Genomic DNA, 20,735 nt, shown 5'->3' with positions numbered 1-20,735 from the left:
GGCAACACCGAAGCGTTGTGAAGTTAGTAAAAGGTGTCAAAAATCTTTTTTCAAATAAGACTGTAGATGTGAGGTTGCGGTATTGTCCCATAAGTTGACCGTTTTTTGGAAATTCAAGTGTTTTTTTGACAACGTGTGGAGTTAGCCAACGATATAATATCTTTAAGAAGCTACACAAAAAGAGAAAAGTCTAGATTTTTACATAGTTTTTGTTTGAGATCGTTTTCTTTAAAACCTCTGGGATTATTTATTTTTCGAGGTGAATAAATACGGTAACGGGGTGACAAGGGACGGCTAAAGTACAAATAGAGTCGCCTATACTTGGTAAATAGGGACATATGAAAGTTGATTAGGAACGGTAAAGTTTGAATAGGGTCAGGGCTGCCACAACATGAATTGAACATTTTACCGCATTGTTTTGCATGATTTCACTTTTTATTAAAATAAGGCATTTTCATTTTATTTATTTTAAACTTATATACAAGCATGCGTACATAGGTACGAACTTGTATGATTTAAAAAACAAGCCTACAAACAAATAATAAAAGTACGTAGTGTGTTTAACTAACAATATATGGGTCTTCGTTGTTTTATACATTTTAATATTTTACTTTTATAGGTTTCTTTATTCTGTGAATTTCTTTACGCTTTTTTTTCAACTTAAAAAAAACCTGGAGGTTCTAAATTCGACTGTATGTTTTTTGTTTGGTTTGTATGTGGCGCTATTACTCCGTCATTATCGTGAATTGATTTTGATTATTTTTTTGTTGTATCATCAGAGCAGGCCTCATAATAACTTTTATCAAAATTGGTTCATCATTTTTTTTTGAAAATTGACGAAAAAGATAAACATGTATGCACATTTTTACAGAGATTTTATAATAATATTATAACGCTAAGTAGCTTTCTGCACGATATCGAAGTCGATCGGTTTTAACGTTTTTAGCGTACAATAAAAGATTTTGGATTTATTGTATTATTTTTATTTCCAGAAATTTTAAATTTAATGAAGAAAATTAAACTTTTAGCAGAAGGTAATTAGTTCTTTTTTTTAAATAGGAAAGAGACAACCCTACTAGTTTTTCCCAAGTTACCCATGTCTCGTTCCAGGTCACCCCACTTCAAGTATGAATAGGGACAGCCTATATTTTTCTTAAAATATCTAAATTTAAACTAATTCTGGGGATATTTTTAACATTTACGAAAAGTATTAACTGCCGGAAACCCTTGGAAAGAGTTATCAATATTGCATTCGTCCTACAACATCGATTAATTTCAGTGACAAGTTCGATTTTGTCCCTTTTCACCCCATTTTACGGTACTTAGTTATAATTTAACGAAAAATTCTTATTTTTGTTTTATGAATAAACATTTATCAAACAGAGACTTAGTGATAGAAAAAACTTAGAAGAAAAAAGGGCCGATCTAAGTATACCGGAATTTGTAATACACAAAGGTAAAGTTAATCGTTAATTTCATAATATAGAACACTAGTTATTATAGGTACTTTGAAAATTATTTTATAGAATATATGAGTGTAAATCGTATTACATTTTCCATTATTTTGGGGAATACTACTCATATATTAGTACAGCAATGTGAAAATATAAACCCTTTAGTTTCTGTGATCTGTGATATAAACATTGCAGTAGGTGTTCGTTATTATTATCATTACAATATTTCTGCCTACCCTGTCGAAAAACTCTATGCACGCCCCTGGTAATAATGTCCATTAATATTTATTTATTTATTTATTTATCCATCCTCAAAAAGTCTGACGGTTATACTTTGCGTTTGTAATATTAAATGAGGAGCATAAATGCAAAAAAAAATTTGAATGCTCTTTATTATATATATATCTTAATATAATAAAGAGCATTCAAATTTTTTTTCTCCCACCTATATCTAAAATGTCTTTAGTGCTTATTTCGTCTAGATATAAATATCGTTATTTTTGTATTACTATGCACTCGTTAGCTAATAGTGAGAATGTTTATATTGAATTTTTTTTTATAGTTAACTACATATACGTGCCTGAAATGTATCACAAAATTGTTAAAATCAAAGGAAATAATTAAAGCAATAAATCATAAATCAAATTAACGCGATTTAACCAATTAAACAATTGTCTCTAATTGTTCAATTACAGGCAAGTAGATGTTCATGAAAACTTTTCCTTAGATTGTTCTCAATGTCAATCATTTTTAATTCATATCAATGTACTATGTATCTAAAATTTTCACAGATCAAAGAATTTTGAAATGATCCTGGTAAAGATCGCTGTCCCACCAAAAACATAAATGTAAAAATGGGAGCCAAGTTCAATCGTTGACTTAATTGCCGAAAAAAGAATTCAGATCTAAATGTGTGCCAAGTTTATCAGTATAAGTAGAAAAAAATTTAGGTCATTGAAAAAAAAATCGGATAAATTCACTGTTTTCTGATTTTTTCCTTTGTACACACACTATTACCTAGTTGATTACAGAACTTTCTAGGTCATTTGGAAGTGGGTTAGGCTTTGTATGAGTTGTATGATAAGTACTGTTGTACTATGTTGTGTGAGTGTTGTGTGAGTTGTACTATGAGTTAGTCTTAAAAATTGCGATTTTTGGATATTAATATCTACGCAACTGTTTAATCTATATTTATGAAATTTAAGGTTCTTGTTTATCTTGGGGTCCTCTTTATATGTACCAAATTTGGTTTGGTTAAATAGTTTTCGAGTTATAAGGGGGTGAAAATTGGCTCCAAATGATTCGTGTAAAATTACACACGGCTGCTGCTCGCCAGTTCTCTTCCCTTGAACTTGGCTTGACACGCTGCCGCGTGTCTAGATAAGCTCGCGTTACACGGCGTTATGTTGACGACGATAACGCCGCGTTTCAATGCATTGTTGGAACCGTAACTTATACCGAATATTCGATATTCGCTTATTTAGAAAAGCCACTATTCGCATCACAAAGAAAATATTCATCCGTCCACTTTGATATATGGGAGTAGCAACCGCCCCGCTGTTACACTGCGTGCTATTGACGACAATAACGCCGCGTTTAACCACCGCGACTATTTACCGAATATCCGGTTCGGTACACAACCAAATAATTTTCGTTATTCGACAAATACACTATTGATATCAAAAATAAAACAAACACTTACCCGTACACTCGCATATATAGGTGAAGCAACAACACCGACTACAGTAACGCCGCGTTTCAACCGCTTTGCCCGAACCTTACCTTATACCAAATATTTATTATTCAGCTAAACCACTATTCGCATGACTAACAAAATACACGCTTACCCGTCCACTCTCATATATAGGCGAAGCAACCGCCCCGCGGTTACACTGCGTGATATTGACGACAATAACGCCGCGTTTAACCGCCGCGACTATTTCCTCCAAAACGTCGTCGCGGTTCGACGGTATGTTGCCAGACCCGTAGCTTTCTAGAACTACACCTGTGGAAGATTATTATTTATTTTATATTTATATATCCTTAGATTAAGGATTGGTCTCCGCGCGCGCGCTACGACTAGATACCGCCCCACCTAAAAACAATAGCTCTGTTGTGCTGCAACTCATTTCTGTAGTGTGTGTTAGGCAATTTGAAAAGACGCTAGTGTGTGTGAAGAATTGGGCTGCCAGCTACATAAATTTTACCTCATACCTAAATGGGAAATCTGGCATCTTGGAAAGAAGTTTGAAAAATATATTTCTTCATCCTGACCTGGCCGGGAATCGAATCCATGAACATGCGACTCAAATCCACTTGCGACGCTACTATACTATAGTCACAAAGGTCGTTTAAAAGTAAAAAAGCGTAAATAAAAAAAAACATATTATATAAGTCAGTTAAACATGGTTAAACGGAATTTCTCGATTCGGTCCCCGCGCTCAAGGCCCGCGATAGAAGCTATGCAATAGCTTAAAAATTAAAAAAAAATGCTTAACGATATGTTAAAATTTTTAAAGAAGCAATTTCTTCCGGCACCTCGATAACGCATTTACATATTTTCATACATAAAAAAGGCAATTATGAAAATTCATTTCGATGTCTTGAATGCCATAATTGTTATGTACATAATTTAATCGATAACCATAACTCGAAACAGTAGGAGCAACTCTATATATGGAAGTTCATACGATCATACCATGTTACCGAAAAAGTTCCTCATTCCGCACGTTGCAAATTATGGAATATCAACTTTTTAGTCACCTGTCTGTTCTCATACTAAATTAACGCAGAAAATATTATAAGCATAATGACAAAAAGTAAAAGTCGCCATTTTACGGACAAACAGACGGTGTGAAAATATGTCTTGATGTTTATCACATGTCAAGGATGATGAATAATGAGGGTTTCGTACAATAAAATGAAGCCGATGTCCGCCTTCAGTTTTTATAAGTCTATAACGGAATAAACAAGCAAGCATTGTCGGAAGAGCGGAGCGATTAGTAATGTAATAATGTGCTCGAAAATGTTAACCTTATTAACGACACATTTGTGAATTGAACGATCAAAATCGATTGCATCTTTTTTTATTACAAAGAATTAACAGAATTAATTTATGAATTCGTAGTAGACTTGATATCTTAGTGTCACTTTAGGGATGTGATATTATATCGATATTATTATGTACCTCTACATTTTTTTTTTGTATTCGTTTCAAGCTATGCATTAGATTTCAGGTGAGAGGTTTAAATGTGAGTACACCGAATTTCGATTAACAGGTTTAAATATAGTAATTATAATTACACTAGATATGCCCCGCGATATTACCCGCATTGCAGTCGCCTGGTAGAGATCACACGGATGACGGAAGTGATAAGGCCGCCACATTAGTATACATATTAAAGCTGTATGAGATTTAGTACCTATTTACATTTAAATTTTATAAAAATAATATGTGTAATAAAGCGTTAAATAAATAAAAAAAAAATTCAAATCGGACCCGTAGCTCATAGTTCATTGAGTTAAATTGTAAAAATAAACAAAACTATATCTATGTATTTCAATTCTTGGAAAATATTGTTAGATATAATATACATTGTATGCTGAATTCTTATGTACCTATATGTATGATTGTTCTTTGATTGTTCCAATAAAATGTCCAACAATATGCTTACCTTCAATAGGCGGTTGACAGAACGCCCTAATCACCGAGGAACTGATGCTAGGAAATATTCTCAAAAGCCCCACATTTTTGGACATCTTAGCATGCAAATGACACTTTTCTATTGTACTGGGCTTGAATATCGCTTTCTTGTTCACTTCAAAGTCTATCCCCACTTCGACTAAGGGCACGCAGTTTGGTGAATCGAACGCGTATAAGTTGTTCACTGATACCTTCCGAGTTCTGTGAACAAAACACATGATTTTATTATTTTCTAATACGTATTTATTAGCTTAACTTACGTGTTTGTAACCTACATTTTTATATTACTAATCCCTTTAAAACACAATGGGACAGAAGCGAGTATCTGTCCCACTATAATCGGACAGATTTAATTCAAACTTTGTAATATCTTTGAAAATTTCCCGTGGTATTTTTAAAAATTTATTATATTCTCATTTTTCTCATTAGGTAATGTACTTTCGATATCAAGTTAATGTTTTTGATATCTGTAATGTTTACGGAATAATCGCCTGATCATACTTAACGATTACACCCAGTATAAAACGTTACAATATGATGGACCCGACAATATTGATGTTTTGCATAAAAACAAAACATGTATTATGTGTCGAATAAAACACACAGCGTTGGATGAAGAAAGCTGTCTATGAATCCCACAAATCTATAGAAATAAGTTCTACCTTACCTCTTGTCTATGGATCTTTCACCTCACTAGCAAGGGCGCGTCCCTTTATCCGCTTCCGCCTCTGACGCGCCGCCATCTTCCAAGCGCATAGCATCTTCATCAGCAAGCAGTAAAACTCAACGCTGTGTGTTTTATTCGACACATAATACATGTTTTGTTTTTATGCAAAACATCAATATTATGTGTCTTTCTAAAACACACAGCGTTGGATGAAGATGTGTTTGATATCTGCTGGTGAAGAAAGAGTTACAAACGCTATGTTGAAATATAACTCATCTATTGACACTGTAATACTTAAAGTGCTGTATTACAAGTAAAATTTTTTCTTTTTAATGCTAAATGAAAATGCTGTAGGTATTGTTAAATAAAGCTATATTATAGAAATTTCAAAATACAATAATAAAGGGCTATTGCCCACAAAAAAAAAAAAAAAGAAAATGAACATCTTTCCTTGCTTAAAACCTAAACTAACAAACTCTCTTAAATTGTTATCTTTGGGTAACATTTCAACTTAATATAAATTAATGTCATGACACTGACTAAAATCTGGACTATATAATATGCCTAGTGCTTCTATATAATATCTTAACCAGTCTTGGTTTATTGTGCAACAGTAATCGAAATGAAATAAAGAAATATAAATTAACTATTATTCTCCAAGGAACATAAAAGAGATCAATCCCAGTCAAATCTTAATAATAAAGCCTCTAAGGCTTGATATCTTTATAAACAAGCTCTGCTTATTAAAAAGTTAAAATAATATAATAAAGGAAGAGATACAAAACAATCACCATTGGCAAAATTGTGCCCTAGGTATTAATACTAAATATCACATTGATTATAATACTAGATTACTTTATTAGATGGGTGTAAAGTTATCAAAAAGTAAAACCGACTCATTGTCTCTGGCTAGCTTTACCGGTCGGCAGTAGAATTTTTTAAAAGTCAGCATACTCTTCCAATTGCCCCTCTGAAGGATCTCCTCAATGGGTCGGTCCTCCAACCAACCTCTTGACGCAACCGCTGACCGGATACTGCCAGGAGGGGCTGCTATGCCTACTGACTTTAATATTGACCTTATCCAACCTGAGATCAGAGTACGAGTAGCAGGTTTAACTTGACCCTTTATTGATAAAAATAAATTGTCTATTTCTGTGCCCGAACGCCTATTTTCTGAGATCTGAATTAGCCTTTCTACGTGGGTTACCGGGCATATAGAAATCTCTGGGTGCCTTGACAAACACCACCCTGACTGTTGGTGTGTTGCTGTATCTGTCTTGGACCCAAACTCAGGCCAGAATATAATTTTATTTTCCTGTCTGACAAAGCAGTCCTTAGAGATCTTAAGAAGAGTAAGATCATGGATTCTTCTGCCCGATGCTAATAATAGGATTAAGGCTGTTCGCCTTGATATCTCAAACAGGGTTGAATTACCCTCTGTTGATTTAAGCCAGTTAACCAGGGTCTCTATGTCCCAGATTGATTCTTTTCTTTGTCTTGGTTTTGCTATAGCAATAGCTCTTAGGACTTGCTGTACAAAGAAATTGGCGGTGATTCTCTCCTCTGATGCACCATAGAAGGTTGATATCGCTGACTTATGCAGTAGAATTGTACTGTAAGCCAGATTGTGCTCTAAATGTAGGCTTGCTAAGAATTGAGCAACGTCATTACCGGAAGGTGCCTTGAGGTCCTTGTTATTTGATCTGCACCAGGCCAACCACCTCCGAATTGGAGGGCCATAAGTTGCTAGTGTGGAGGGACGCCAACTAGCCACCAGCAAATCCTTTTCTTTTGTATTCCAGTGGGCTATTTGTTTCTCCCACCCCCAATCTCCCAAGCTAGCAGTCTCAGGTCCTCTACCTGTGGGGGAGGCAAAGCCGTCGATAGATCTATGAGGCAACTCCGTAGGTTCGGTATGACGAATGGTGGACTGAGTGCTCTCGACCTCAGGTCCGGAAGCCAATAACACTGAGCCCACTGGGGGGCTATTACAATGTACCTGCCCTGTGCATTGTTGAGGTGAGCTAGTACCTGTGGGATTAGACTGGGTGGAGGAAATAACCAGGCCAGGTGCCAGCTCCACTGCTGCCTGAAGGCGTCGCAGAACTCTGCGCAGGAATCTGCTGCATCTAAGCTTACATACCTTGGTACTACTGCGCTTCTTTGAGAAGCGAACAGGTCGATGTCTGGTACTCCCCATTTCCGAAATAACACCTCTGTGGCATGAGGTAGAAGATGCCACTCTGGTAGGGGTTGACCTCTCGAAAGGCGATCCGCTATCCCATTGAGGAGGCCTGGGAGGTAGGATGCCGACAGAGTTAACTCTAACTTCTCCGCCAGACAAAGCACCTCGGATGTTAGTAATAAGAGGGCTAATGACCTTGTCCCTCCTTCGTTCCTTATGTGGGCGACCAGAGTCCGATTGTCGGACTGGATTAATATGTGGGCCCCTCTTAGTGTACTTTGGAGTCTTTTTATTGCAGCGAACACAGCATATAGTTCTTTGACATTCGAGTGCCAAGTTCTCTGCTTGCCTGCCCATCTCCCTGACAGGTAACGGCTGTTCAGCTGTGCACCCCAGCCCGCATCCGCTGCGTCTGTGGTAAGGAAGTGTGTCACCTGTTTCCTTATAAAGGATCTGCCGTTCTTGCCTATGTTTCTTCTCCACCACATGAGGTCCTGTGTCGCAAGGGGAGGAAAGGCTCTCCTCTCTCTGGGTCTGCTCCGCGCAAAACCTCTGAGAAATATCTGTAGCTGGCGACTGTGGAGTCTGCCGCCTCTCAGCGTTAAGTTTGCAAAATTCATCATGCCTAAGACCACTTGTAAGTCTCTTTGAGTGCAGGACATTTTTGATTCCATTGCTGCCACTGTATGTCTTATTTTTAAAACCTTCTTGTTTGGTAAAGACACAGACATCTGTCTCGTGTCCCACATAAGGCCCAAATATTCGAGTCTCTGCACTGGGTCTAGGATTGACTTTTCGAAATTGATGTGCCAACCAAGTTTCTTTAAGATGCCTACGGTCTCCGAGACCTGGGAGGTTAATTTGGCTCGGCTCTGGTGGACCAATAGGTAATCGTCCAGGTACACTAGAATGCGAATACCCCGAGCCCTCAGGGTCTCCGCGACCCAATTTGATATGGCTGCAAAAGTCCGGGGGGCAGAACATAGGCCAAAAGGGAGGGCCGTTAATTGTAGAATTTCCCCATTGTAAATTATTCTTAAAAACCTGCGGTGAGAATTTGCTATGGGCAAATGAAAATAAGCTTGATGGAGGTCTATCTTCACAAGCCAGTCCTGGCATTGTAAGAACTCCATTACGGTAACTGGTGAAATTAACTGGAAATGCCTGGCCGACACGTAGGTGTTTAGGTGCCTCAGATCGAAGATGGGCCTTGCTGAGCCGTCTGCTTTCTTTACCAGAAACATTTTTGAGTGAAAGCCGGCATCTATCTTTCTGGGCCTCTCTAGGGCCCCTATTTTCTTTAACAGGTCTACCATCTCTGTCATGGCGGGGGACACCCTCGTAGAACATCTCTCCAAGACTAGCCTGCTGGGCAGACACATGGGAGGTTTCTTGGTAAATGGAATTCGAGAGTTGGTAATGTTTTTTAAAATGAAATGGTTGGCCCCTAAGTGAACCCAATTCTCTATATGTTTCTTTAAACACCCCGCCCTGAACAATTCCGAATTGTCATTTCTGCACCACTGGGTTGGTGCGGACGCCGCCACGAAAGGGCCGGCTCTTCTTTACCTTGGCAACCTGCCTCCTGTCCCCTCTTTGAGGCTGGTTCCTGGACACTGGGCGGAGAGACTGTCTACCGTGTTGAGGAGCAGCTCTCTGTTGTTGCCTTCTCTCTCTGGCATACATGGGAGTGTTCAACCACTGTTGGGTTCCGCCCAGAGAAGCTATGATAGGTTGTAGGGCTTCTCTGCTAAATAAATATTCCTTACTCGGAGGAACATTATGAAGTATAGAGCGTAGGTTGACATTTCCTAGCTCTTTTAAGATACGTTCTCGTCTTACCTCAATGCACTCAGACCTCTTGCCACAAATTAGCTGCATGGTCATCTCTGACCTTTTATAGGATGGAGAATCAGGACCAAATAATAAGGTTATCTTTTCAAACAGGTTACCTGGGTTTAAATTATACTTATTCTCCTGTGCCCAATTTACAATGTCCTGTAAGCCCTCTTTAAGCAAGCGACGCTGTTCTAAGATATTATTTGATAAACCTGCTAATAGTAACTCAGTCGACATTAAAAAATCTTTGTTCTTATTGAGGTGGCAAAATTCCTCATTCACCTTAAGGGCTGTGAAGCCTGGGGAAGCTAAGCAAGAGTTAAGCACTTTTTTATACCTTATCCCCTTCCAAGTAGGACGGTCAAAGTGCTGGAGACGCTCTAACTCCAGTAGGAGCTCCTTGTTGGCCAGAGGGACGACCACCGCAGCGTCACACTCGGTATCCAGATCGCCTAACGTCAACTCACCAGACTGACTTAACCCTGCCCTTGACGCAGTAGCCGCCGTGCCTGGGTATGATAGAAAACCTGTTGACGTAGCGACGTCACTAGGTACCTCTTGCATCTTACTTAATTCACATAAATATTGTGGTAATTGTGACATGTATTGCGAGATGTATCCCACCTGTTGCATGAGGGACTCTATGCGTGGGTCGGAGCAAGTATCAGTTTGATTGTACTTACGGAACTTTTCCTTTCTTGCCTTTTTCCTGCGAGGAGACGAGCTGTCGCTCCTCTCGTCCTCCGAGGACGAGGAAGTCGACTCACCACTACACTTTGGATGCCGGTTTTCATCCGAAACACCGGTCTTTGAATTGTCCTCAGACAACGTGCTATTTTCCTTATGGGAAAGCATTTCGAACTTAAACACAAAAAATAACACCGTAAAACAACACTGTGTGTTATTACAACTGAATTCACAGTAAATTTAAACACAAAAAACAAGAGATTTAAAAGAAATATCAAGATTTGATATCTAAGCGATGTTGACGCTTCGGAATTCACAAACGCTATGCGCTTGGAAGATGGCGGCGCGTCAGAGGCGGAAGCGGATAAAGGGACGCGCCCTTGCTAGTGAGGTGAAAGATCCATAGACAAGAGGTAAGGTAGAACTTATTTCTATAGATTTGTGGGATTCATAGACAGCTTTCTTCATCCAACGCTGTGTGTTTTAGAAAGACACATAATAATAATTAGTGTTGATATATTATGTATTTTGATGGTTTCTGACACCATAGTATACACATTAATATTCATTGGTGCATAAATACGATAAGGTATGCATTTTAACAAGAAACGATTCAATCATAATAATATTTTATGATGCAGCTGAACAGCCCACTTAGCTCGTCAGAAAATTGAGTTGTTTTTTAAGTAAATTATGTAAAAATGGCTATTTTATGAAATTGATGAAAACATAAAAAATATTGGACCACAACATAGTCGCTGATTATAAAGCACATGAACTCGTAAATTCTTATAGTCAGTAATTAGTTGTTTGCTTACTCATAAATAGCTAGATAACAATCTAAAAGTAATAAATACTCGGTGAACAGACTTCGCAAATTCCACAGTATTATTTGTATACGTAGTATATTATTATTTAACTGTGGTATTATGATCGCTTTATAACAATAATACTAGCGGTCCGCCCCGGCTTCGCCCGTGTTACATATTTTGCAATAAAAGATAGCCTATGTTCTCTCTCGGTCTAAAGATTGTCTGTGCCAAATTACATCAAAATCTGTTGAGAGGTTTAAGCACAGACATGTATATTTAAGTAGACAACGCAAGTACCGCGATCTGTATGAAAACCAAGCGTGTCATATTTTTTGTACTGACCTTGACGCGTTATGACGTCACGAGCGCTTTTTAGTGATGTTAATTTCATTTTACGCTAAATCGATTAGGCCGCCACTCGCGCGGCGATTCTAGTATCGTCCTATCCCATCGAAGTAAATCGAAAGAAATCAGATCAAACTAGATCTATGTCTAAGAGGTAGTCAAATAAATGAATCGTAATCGATTACTAAATCGATTCAAGACAGAAAAATGATAATTACCATAGACAGAGGGATGATAAAATAAAGTTATAAACCTTTTAATATTCTAACAAGTAAACTAATGTGTTTTAGCTTTTTCTTACATATGCCCATTGAGTTACCATGTACTACGTACTAGAGAGGCCATCGAAAGAAAGTAATGAAACTGTCAATCAATCAATCTTTATGTCCCGTTGCATCGATCCATTTTCCTTTTATGTTCGGGTTACTTGGAAAACTGAAAAAACAAACATAGTCTAAGCAATAAGGAGTTTTCTTAAAAAACTCCCAAGATGACACTTTAACTAATGGCGTCCATGTCGTAATATTTATTTTTAGTACCTTTGTATTAAAATACTTAAAAGTTCTAGGTCAAGTCGTATTAAATGACAAAAAAAATCTATAATGCCTTTTTTTCTGAAAAATTGCTCCTACAAATTATCATTTTTCTGTTCGATTATAAAATCGATTAGAATCGAGAACTGTTGCATCAAATGAACATCACTAACCACAAAATTGGACAGAAAAATGAGAACAGAAAAATGAGAAGACGCTATTCATTGCTTGTTATCATACGACGCGATCTTTACCGTGCCAAGTAAAAGCCGCAATGTATTCCGAATCATTTCGTATGATTTGGTATCCGTGTTTGTCACGATCGTTTTCCACAAATATTCTTTATTTGATTTTAAAATAAATAGTGCATATTCTGATTAGAAAATTACTTACCGGTGGAAGGAAACATCTCTGCTAACTTGGCCACTCACAGCTGTGGAGTTTCTACAGTTTATAACGGCGCAATTCGGCATTTTACTTTATTCAGCTTCACGTCTTTCCTTGGCGAACTGCAAGCGCGGACTGAGTGTAGGCCAGCGTCAAGTAAGTTTCAATAACGTAGTTTGGACACGGGAAGTACATACACTCGCTTAGTCTATCTTGATACATGTCCGTGGGTTTAAGCGAGAAAGCGTAACAGACAGACAGACAAATTAGAGTTACCTACTTTCGCATTTATAATATTAGTAGGGATTTTCGTATTTTTATTTTCATTAAAATCACTGATAAAAATAATTTTAAGTTTAACCTGACCTTACTAACTCTATTTCTTAGGTAACCATACTAACATACGTGACTCGGAAACTTTGTTACCATAAGAATAATTATTGTAATAAACAAATAACCACATTACAATCTGAAGTTTACAAAATGGTCAAGCCACGTATTTTATCTAAGGTTGATTAGGGCTCGTAGAGTTAGACGCGCGGCTCTACGGAAAGTCTCATAATTAAGCTATTGCATAGCTTTTATCGCGGGCCTTGAGCGGGGGGATTGAATCCAGAAATTTAGTAACGAAAAATCCTCACGCTCCCCACTCCGACGGGCGCGGAGGTGTGGCTTGTCTTGTCTTTTTTTTTTTCAGAGTGAACCTACGAAGCACGTCGCGTCTTCGCAACATTTCATTTCACATGAAAATGTTTGGGTGGGATAAAGTATGGGGAAGGTACAGCATCGAGACATACGACGGTTAATAAGGGCTTGAAATACATTTCTTAAATTTTAGTAACACAGAACTTTATACATGACGAACATTTTTTCCTAAATAAAAAGCCGTTTTACATTTATTTTAATTACTAAGCAATATGTAACAAATTAATGGCCTTAACAACATAGAAATGTGATATAAATGTTAATATTATCGTATGATCTTTCGGTGAATTAGCTTTGTTCTTTTGCGATGACGTTTTTTAGATCATTAGCGGACAGCTGATATGAATTTACGAGTTAAGTGTACATTAACCTTTTCATTAATGTGCTACTGAAATACTCTTTTTGTCAAGCAGTGAAACCGTCACCTTATGATGTATGCAAGAAATAATAATTGTGTATATCGTACACGATACGATATGTATTGTTTGTCGGCGTCCGGCGAGTTATGTGGATGTTTTATCTTTTATATGCGAAAGACGATAGCTGTGTAAGTTAGCTCTGTTTATAGTACCTAAATTATTCGCTTGACTTAGCCAAAGTTTAGCTCCAGTTGATAAAAAAAGCTTTGTCCCTAATATAGGGCCTCTATACAATTGCGTTGGGCGATTAGATGCAATCACAATAGTGTAGAGGGCCTAAATATATCTATTGTCGGCCGTCATAGATCTTTATTCATAATCGCCATAATGGCAGCAAATGTTGGGCCAACGCTGCCCGTTGTGAAGAGGGTCCGTTAGAAAAAGCCAATCTCAATCGTCGTTGGTGTTAATTTGAAACAAATTATGAGAAAAACATAACTTAAGTTCGTGTAATTATTGAATGAATGTGCGACACAGTAATTTTATGATTTCCGTGTCTTGAAGAAATATTAAAAGACAAGAAACATAAACACTTAATAAATGTTATTTGTTTTACTTATCTAATTATTTTCATATTTCTTATACCATTTCAACTAGGTATTTTGCTAAATCGTAAATTAATTAATTAATCGTTTGAAAAATAACTCCAAGTTGCAAAGATTAATATGCGACTATAAATTCAAATACATAATATTATAATATATTTGCATCGAGCTAAGTAATTATAAAGAGTAATTTATAGTGTCCGACCGAACTTTCGGTTTCGGTTTCGGTTTCGGCCGAGTTTCGGCCAAAAATCAAGTTTCGGCCGCAGTTTCGGTTTCGGCCAAAATCGGCCGAAACTTTTGCCGAAACCGAAACTTATTTCGCAAGTTCAGTGAACTTAGTTCACACACGTTCACGCTCGCCTAACTTCGTTTTCCTCGGCAACGCTTTGACGGACGCTGTCAAAGCGTTGGTTGACCCACGCTGGTGGAAACAATTTTTATTATCTATGTTGAGATTGGAACTGGGTGTAATAGTAATTAATCATTATTATTTTTATATATGAGGTACCTAAAAGAGACTGATTATTCTTCTAAGTACAAATACCAATCCAAAGTATTAAAGACTCTTTAATAAAGAGAAAGATCTCAAAATACCAAAACTTAGTATTTAAAGTAACAGTAACAATTACTGATTTGATTTAGATGACTGATTTTACTGAGAACTTAATTTTAAAAAATAATAAAAATTAAAATTGTTATTATTACTTAATATTTTTAAAATATTATTTTTTTATTTTATATTAAATAAATGAATACAACAAATTACTGTGTTTTCATTTCATGTCCTAATTAAGGCAAAATACTTTTGGACACAGTAGCTCACGTGGAAACGATGCTGCTGATATACTAGCCAGAAGGGCATCTGAAACACCGGTCATGGGACCTTTTCCCATTATACCGCTACCTGCTAGCTGGACCCGGATGATGATTACCCAGCTCACTAGCACTGCTCAGAGAGCGGAATGGTCATGCAGATCTGACTGCAAGCAAGCCAGAGAAGCCCTACCGGACATTGACTCGAGACTTGCACGTCGGCTTCTCAACCTACGTAGAGTGCAACTACGCGTAATAACAGGGACCCTCACAGGGCACGGCCCCTTTAACAAACATCTCTTCAATCTAGGGATCACAGACAGTCCGCTATGCAGAGCATGCATGGAGACCGAGGAAACGGCAGCCCACGTCATCATGGAATGTAAGGGGGTTGCGGAGTACAGGGCAAGACACCTGGGGTCTCCCGGGTCCCTCCCCGAAGCCTTTGGCAGCCCTCACAAGCTGCTTGGCTTCATGGAGGAGCTCGGGTGGTTTCAGTTTTAGCTGGTTTCCCCCACCTCCCTCTCTCACGCAAAATAGGCGCTTGACGTCGAGTTGCGGAGAAATGCCCGTATTATTATTTAAGGCAAAATAATAGGTAAAATGCACCAAAGTTCAGTATTTTTAGAAATTTCATACTTGACCACGTGAGTTTCGGTTTCGGTTTCGGTTTCGGCCGAAACTGAAGCCACGGCCGAACATTCGGTTTCGGTTTCGGTTTCGGCCTGGAAACCAGTTTCGGTCGGACACTAGTAATTTATACCCGCGGGGTCCACACTTCATACGTCACATAGAAACAAGCAAAGAGCATTTCTCTGTTTTTATTTGCATGAATGCACAGCTTAAGTTGTTTTTCAAGATAGACTGGCATTTCATTATATCCGACGACTGTGCACGTCCTTGAAATACGATTGTTTTAATTGCTCTATTTATTTATAAAATAAAATTAGAGGCGGGTTTTATATGGGTATACCTACTAATTACTCACATTTATCAACCGGCTTTCTTTGATATTGTTTCTCAGCAAATTATGTAGTAATTTCAATTTTCGATAGCTAGTTCATGCAAGGATACATAATATATTGGTTTAAATTTTAAAATACATCAATATAAATTGAATTTTTGTGATTCTCATCTGCCAAACATTCATGTAACCAACAAACAAGTAAAATTATTTATGGTAAGTAATCTTTCAAAAAAAGCGAATACCTACAAGGTATCATATCATTCCAGTGAGAGAAATAATAAAGTATCACAATCAGAGCGTGTATCTTGTTCTACCACGGCATGCCCCGAAGCGATCACCACTCAACCCCGTCGTACGACATGTTAATATGACAGCCAACGATTAATATGCAATAATGTAATGCTTTTTGCATGTTTACTTAACAATGAATTGGAGGAATTTTATTGTTTGCCGTGTTAATAATACATGGGGGGCAATTTGTGAGGAACCTATAGCATCTGATACTTATCGTCTGCAAATGGTATCGAGAAGCATTCAATTGTGCGTTTTGCTTTTTTGGACACATTCTTTTTCCGTATATAGCTCTATAGAGACACGCCGATACATTGGATCAATTATCGACTCGTACTCTCAATTCTCATTACATTTGCATAGTTTGAATTAATTCGAGTGACAGAATAATTAACGAGTGCTTAAAACGAACGATAACACATTTTGAGTGAGAAAAAGTTAATCGTATTTCTTATACAAATTCAGGACATTTTAAAGGTATATTATTCTGTAATTACACTGTTAATGTGATGTGGTGTCCGTTAACTTTTTACTTTCATCGTGTTTAATTGATCTGGTTAATGTTGTTTCTTTAATTTGAGATAAGTATTTCTATTTGTTTTTTTTTTTTCAGACGTCTTGGTTCAGACCAATTGTCTTATGAAAATTATCTAAAATCTACCCGACCGTGCTTGTAATGAAAAATATTAGTAATAGCACAGATTCTATAATTATAGGCTTTAATAATTTAAATTTTTAGCGGTTTTGATACGAGAACGTTGATTGCATTTGAACAAAAAGTTCGTGCTACTCGTATGATGGATTTTGAAATCTAAAATAATATTATAGGTGTGTACATTTATGCTTTTTTTGTAATTTGTAAAGAATACTACGGGTAGAATACAGACCGTCGAATACATAAATCAAAGTCACTCACCACAACGCTACCAAGTTTATCAAATCTTATGTATAATATGTATGTACATATTAAACAGTGACTTATATTTAAACAGACTAAAACATAAATACACATTTTTATATGAGAATGTGATTGTATCATTAGTAGTATGTACTCTATACTAATATTATAAAGCTGAAGAGTTTGTTTGTTTGTTTGAACGCGCTAATCTCAAGAACTACCGGTCCTATTTGAAAAATTCTTTCGGTGTTGGACAACCCATTTATCAAGGAAGGCTATATAGGCTATATTATATTATCATCAAGCTAAGACCAACAGGAGCGGAGGCACGCGGGTGAAACCGCGCACCACAGTTAAGAAAAATAATGTAGGTACATTTACGTTGTACATTATTTTTTATTTATTGTTATTCGTTATACAACTGAAATTAGTCAACTGCCCACTATAATTTTTGAAAGGTGCTTTTATTATTACGAACTAGGCATTCATAGGTAGGTGAACATTGGAAATACAAATAATGGCCCATTTAGAAACATTTAGTATTTGTTAATATTAGCAACATTGTCTTATAATAAATCATGTATTGCGTTACTTAAATGGATATTTCCGTTTCATTAATTGGACACGATTAAATAAGTATTAAAGTCGAGGTGACTCTGATATTTATATTTAACTAGATTTCCGCCCGCGGCTTCGCCCGCGTTTTCAAAGTAAAACCCGCATAGTTCCCATTCCCGTGGGATTTCCGGGATAAAACCTATCCTATGTGTTAATCCAAGTTACCCTCTATATGTGTGCTAAATTTCATTGTAATCGGTTCAGTAGTTTTTACGTGAAAGAGTAACAAACATCCATACATCCATACAAACTTTCGCCTTTATAATAGTATTAAGATCTGACCTGGATAGACTGACTAATTGGTGCGAAAGAAACGCAATGTATCTGAATTGTGGCAAGTGTTACCAGATATCTTTTACTCGTTCCCAAAATAGAATACTCTCCAAATATCACATTAAGGGTAACATGCTAATGGAAGTGTCTACGATTCGCGATCTGGGAGTGCACTTGGATTGTAAGCTACGTTTTATAGAACATTATGATGTTGTCATCGCAGCGGCGTACCGTTCTCTTGGATTTATTCTGCGTTGTTCAAAGGAATTTAAAAACACCTCTACTGCTCTACTTCTTTATAATAGCTTCGTGCGCACTCGTTTGGAGTATTGCAGTATAGTTTGGAACCCCTGTTATCAGATTCACAAAAATAGAATTGAAAATATTCAGAGGAGACTTGTACGCCATCTTGCTTACCGAGCTGGTATCGCAAGATCCGTAAGCTCTTATGAAGGCAGGCTTAAACACTTTAGCATGACATCTCTCGAATCGCGTCGCACTATAGCTGATCTTTCGTTCTTATACAAATTGTTGAATAACGGTCTCGACTGTCCAGCATTACTTAGTAGGCTCTGTATCAATGTACCGTCTAGACTCCCCCGTCAACCCCGTTCCCTCCTGAGTGCGCCTTCATATAGGACAAATCTTGGCAAAAATTCACCCATAGTGAGACTCTCCCACGAGTATAATAAGCTCACGAGTATCTCGGGAGACATAGACATCTTCGGTCAATCATTAACGAAAATTAAATCGTTAATCCTCAAAATCTCTTATTGAATGACTGTAAAAATGTAATTGAATTCCGACAATTATTTTTAACAATATTGTTTTCACATTGCTCTACATCTAACATTTTTTTTCTGTGTATAATTATTTAGATTAAATATTAAATTCAATCCAATTCTGAAGTAATGCTGTATGTACCTATAATTAGTAGCCAATTTAGATTAAGACTTTATGTACGATTATTTATATAATGTTACAAATTGAGTTACTGTTGGTGCATCATAAATAAATAAATAAATAAATAAATAAGATTACTAGCTGTGCCTCGCGGTTTTATGCGGATGCTTCGCTCTTATTGGTATCAGCGCATTGATGATTGACCAAAAGCCTTCCTTTAAAAATTTTCATATTAAGCAAATAACATTATAAGTCTCTGAAATTAGCGCAATCAAGCAAACAAACTCATTAAAGGTTTATCGAGGAAGCCTATAATATTATATCATCACGTTAAGACCAATAGGAGCGGAGCAATGCGGGTAATAACGCTAAATAATAAAATAAAAATAATTCATAGACAAAGATAAATAGTTATTACACACATTAGCATATGACAAGGCGTTATTGAAAAATGCATCCTGTTATTTCTCAAAAGCAAACATATTTAGCATAACGCCTGAAGGATTAGACATTGGTGCACCTGTAGAACATAATTATGTTTACGTCTTCTAATAAAATACGTTACCAACAATTTGAACTTCTAAACCAATAAGAGGTAAGTTAAGATGTAGATGTTGATGTCTGTGTTCCCCGACGACTACAATATATGGGGGTCTTCAAGCGAAGAGTGAACCGGTACCTTCTAAGGAAGCGCGCTCCATCTTAGGCCACATCTCAGCTTACCATCAGGCGAGATCGTGGTCAAGCGCTTCCCTATCGTACAATAAAAAAATAAAAATAAAAGATAGGTTTCCAACATAACATTCAATCTTCAAAAACTTCAATGACGCTCTAACTCATAAAATAATAAAAAAATAGGACACATAACAAGCAACATCAAACAATATTGTGAGGTTAAGACCATCTAGACCATTTTGAAAGCTGCTGAACAAATGGAACTGTAGGATAGGATGTTCAATGGAAGTTATAGCACAGAATACATAATAGTAGCTAAACGCTACAGAACGGACACTCTCCGCCTCCCGCCAAAATTAAACTTACCTCACCCCCGCGCGATCAGACATAAAATGGGCCATATTTTTCTGCAAGGACGATACGCAACGAAGATTGACAACATTAATCAAATTGACTTAAAGTAATTTTATTATTTTGGATTTGTGATTATCGTTTTTCGTAGAAAATGGTTAGATATTGTGCTGTTTACGGATGTATTTCATCAGAAAAACGCGATTTTTTTTTACGCTAGTCACAAATGTGCCAACCATAAAGCGTTAACCTTAGATTACAAAATAAAAGACAGATGGAGCGTTGCCGAACTAAACCGAATGATTTATCGTCATTTTCAGTAAAGCTATGTGTGCTGTCATTTCGCCGCTGCACTGTACGTACACGGTGCTTCTGTGTGCGTGTAATGTTACCAGATATTGAAAAATTTCCCAAATTTTTCCCCGACTACGGAAAAAAGAGGGTTATGTTTTTCGAGTTTATGTATGTATATATAATATTTCTTTGACACGCCCTGCAGTATAAACCGTTGGACCGATTTTGAGTTGTGAGGTTTCATTGCAATCATCTGAATTATTACCTATGTTAGTGGCGGTAGTGACGTAGGCTATATACATAAATAAGCAGTCAAGTTTTAATTTTTATTAAGCTATTGCATAGCTTCTATCGCGGGTCTTGAGCGC

The 20,735-nt window shown here is 37.0% G+C and overlaps 1 protein-coding gene across 2 annotated transcripts in view; it reads right to left on the bottom strand.

Annotated features, from left to right (window-relative positions):
• LOC149900810 (uncharacterized) overlaps positions 1 to 20,735 on the bottom strand; it is a 63,243-nt gene that overhangs the window by 6,438 nt on the left and 36,070 nt on the right. For both annotated transcript variants that reach the window (XM_090112138.1, XM_090112137.1), the window contains 2 exons: positions 5,129 to 5,358; positions 3,302 to 3,459 (listed from right to left, as the gene is read on the bottom strand). In XM_090112138.1, the coding sequence (XP_089968264.1) occupies positions 3,302 to 3,459; positions 5,129 to 5,358 (388 nt within the window). The remainder of the gene's footprint in view (positions 1 to 3,301; positions 3,460 to 5,128; positions 5,359 to 20,735) is intronic.

Source organism: Colias eurytheme, chromosome 18 (genome assembly GCF_061535395.1).
Source record: "Colias eurytheme isolate Ceu_HAF_F1 chromosome 18, ilColEury1 Martin Lab GWU primary, whole genome shotgun sequence".
Taxonomy (NCBI): Eukaryota; Metazoa; Arthropoda; class Insecta; order Lepidoptera; family Pieridae; genus Colias; species Colias eurytheme.
Note: the sequence above shows the minus strand (reverse complement) of the source record. Positions and strands in the feature narration are given on the sequence as shown.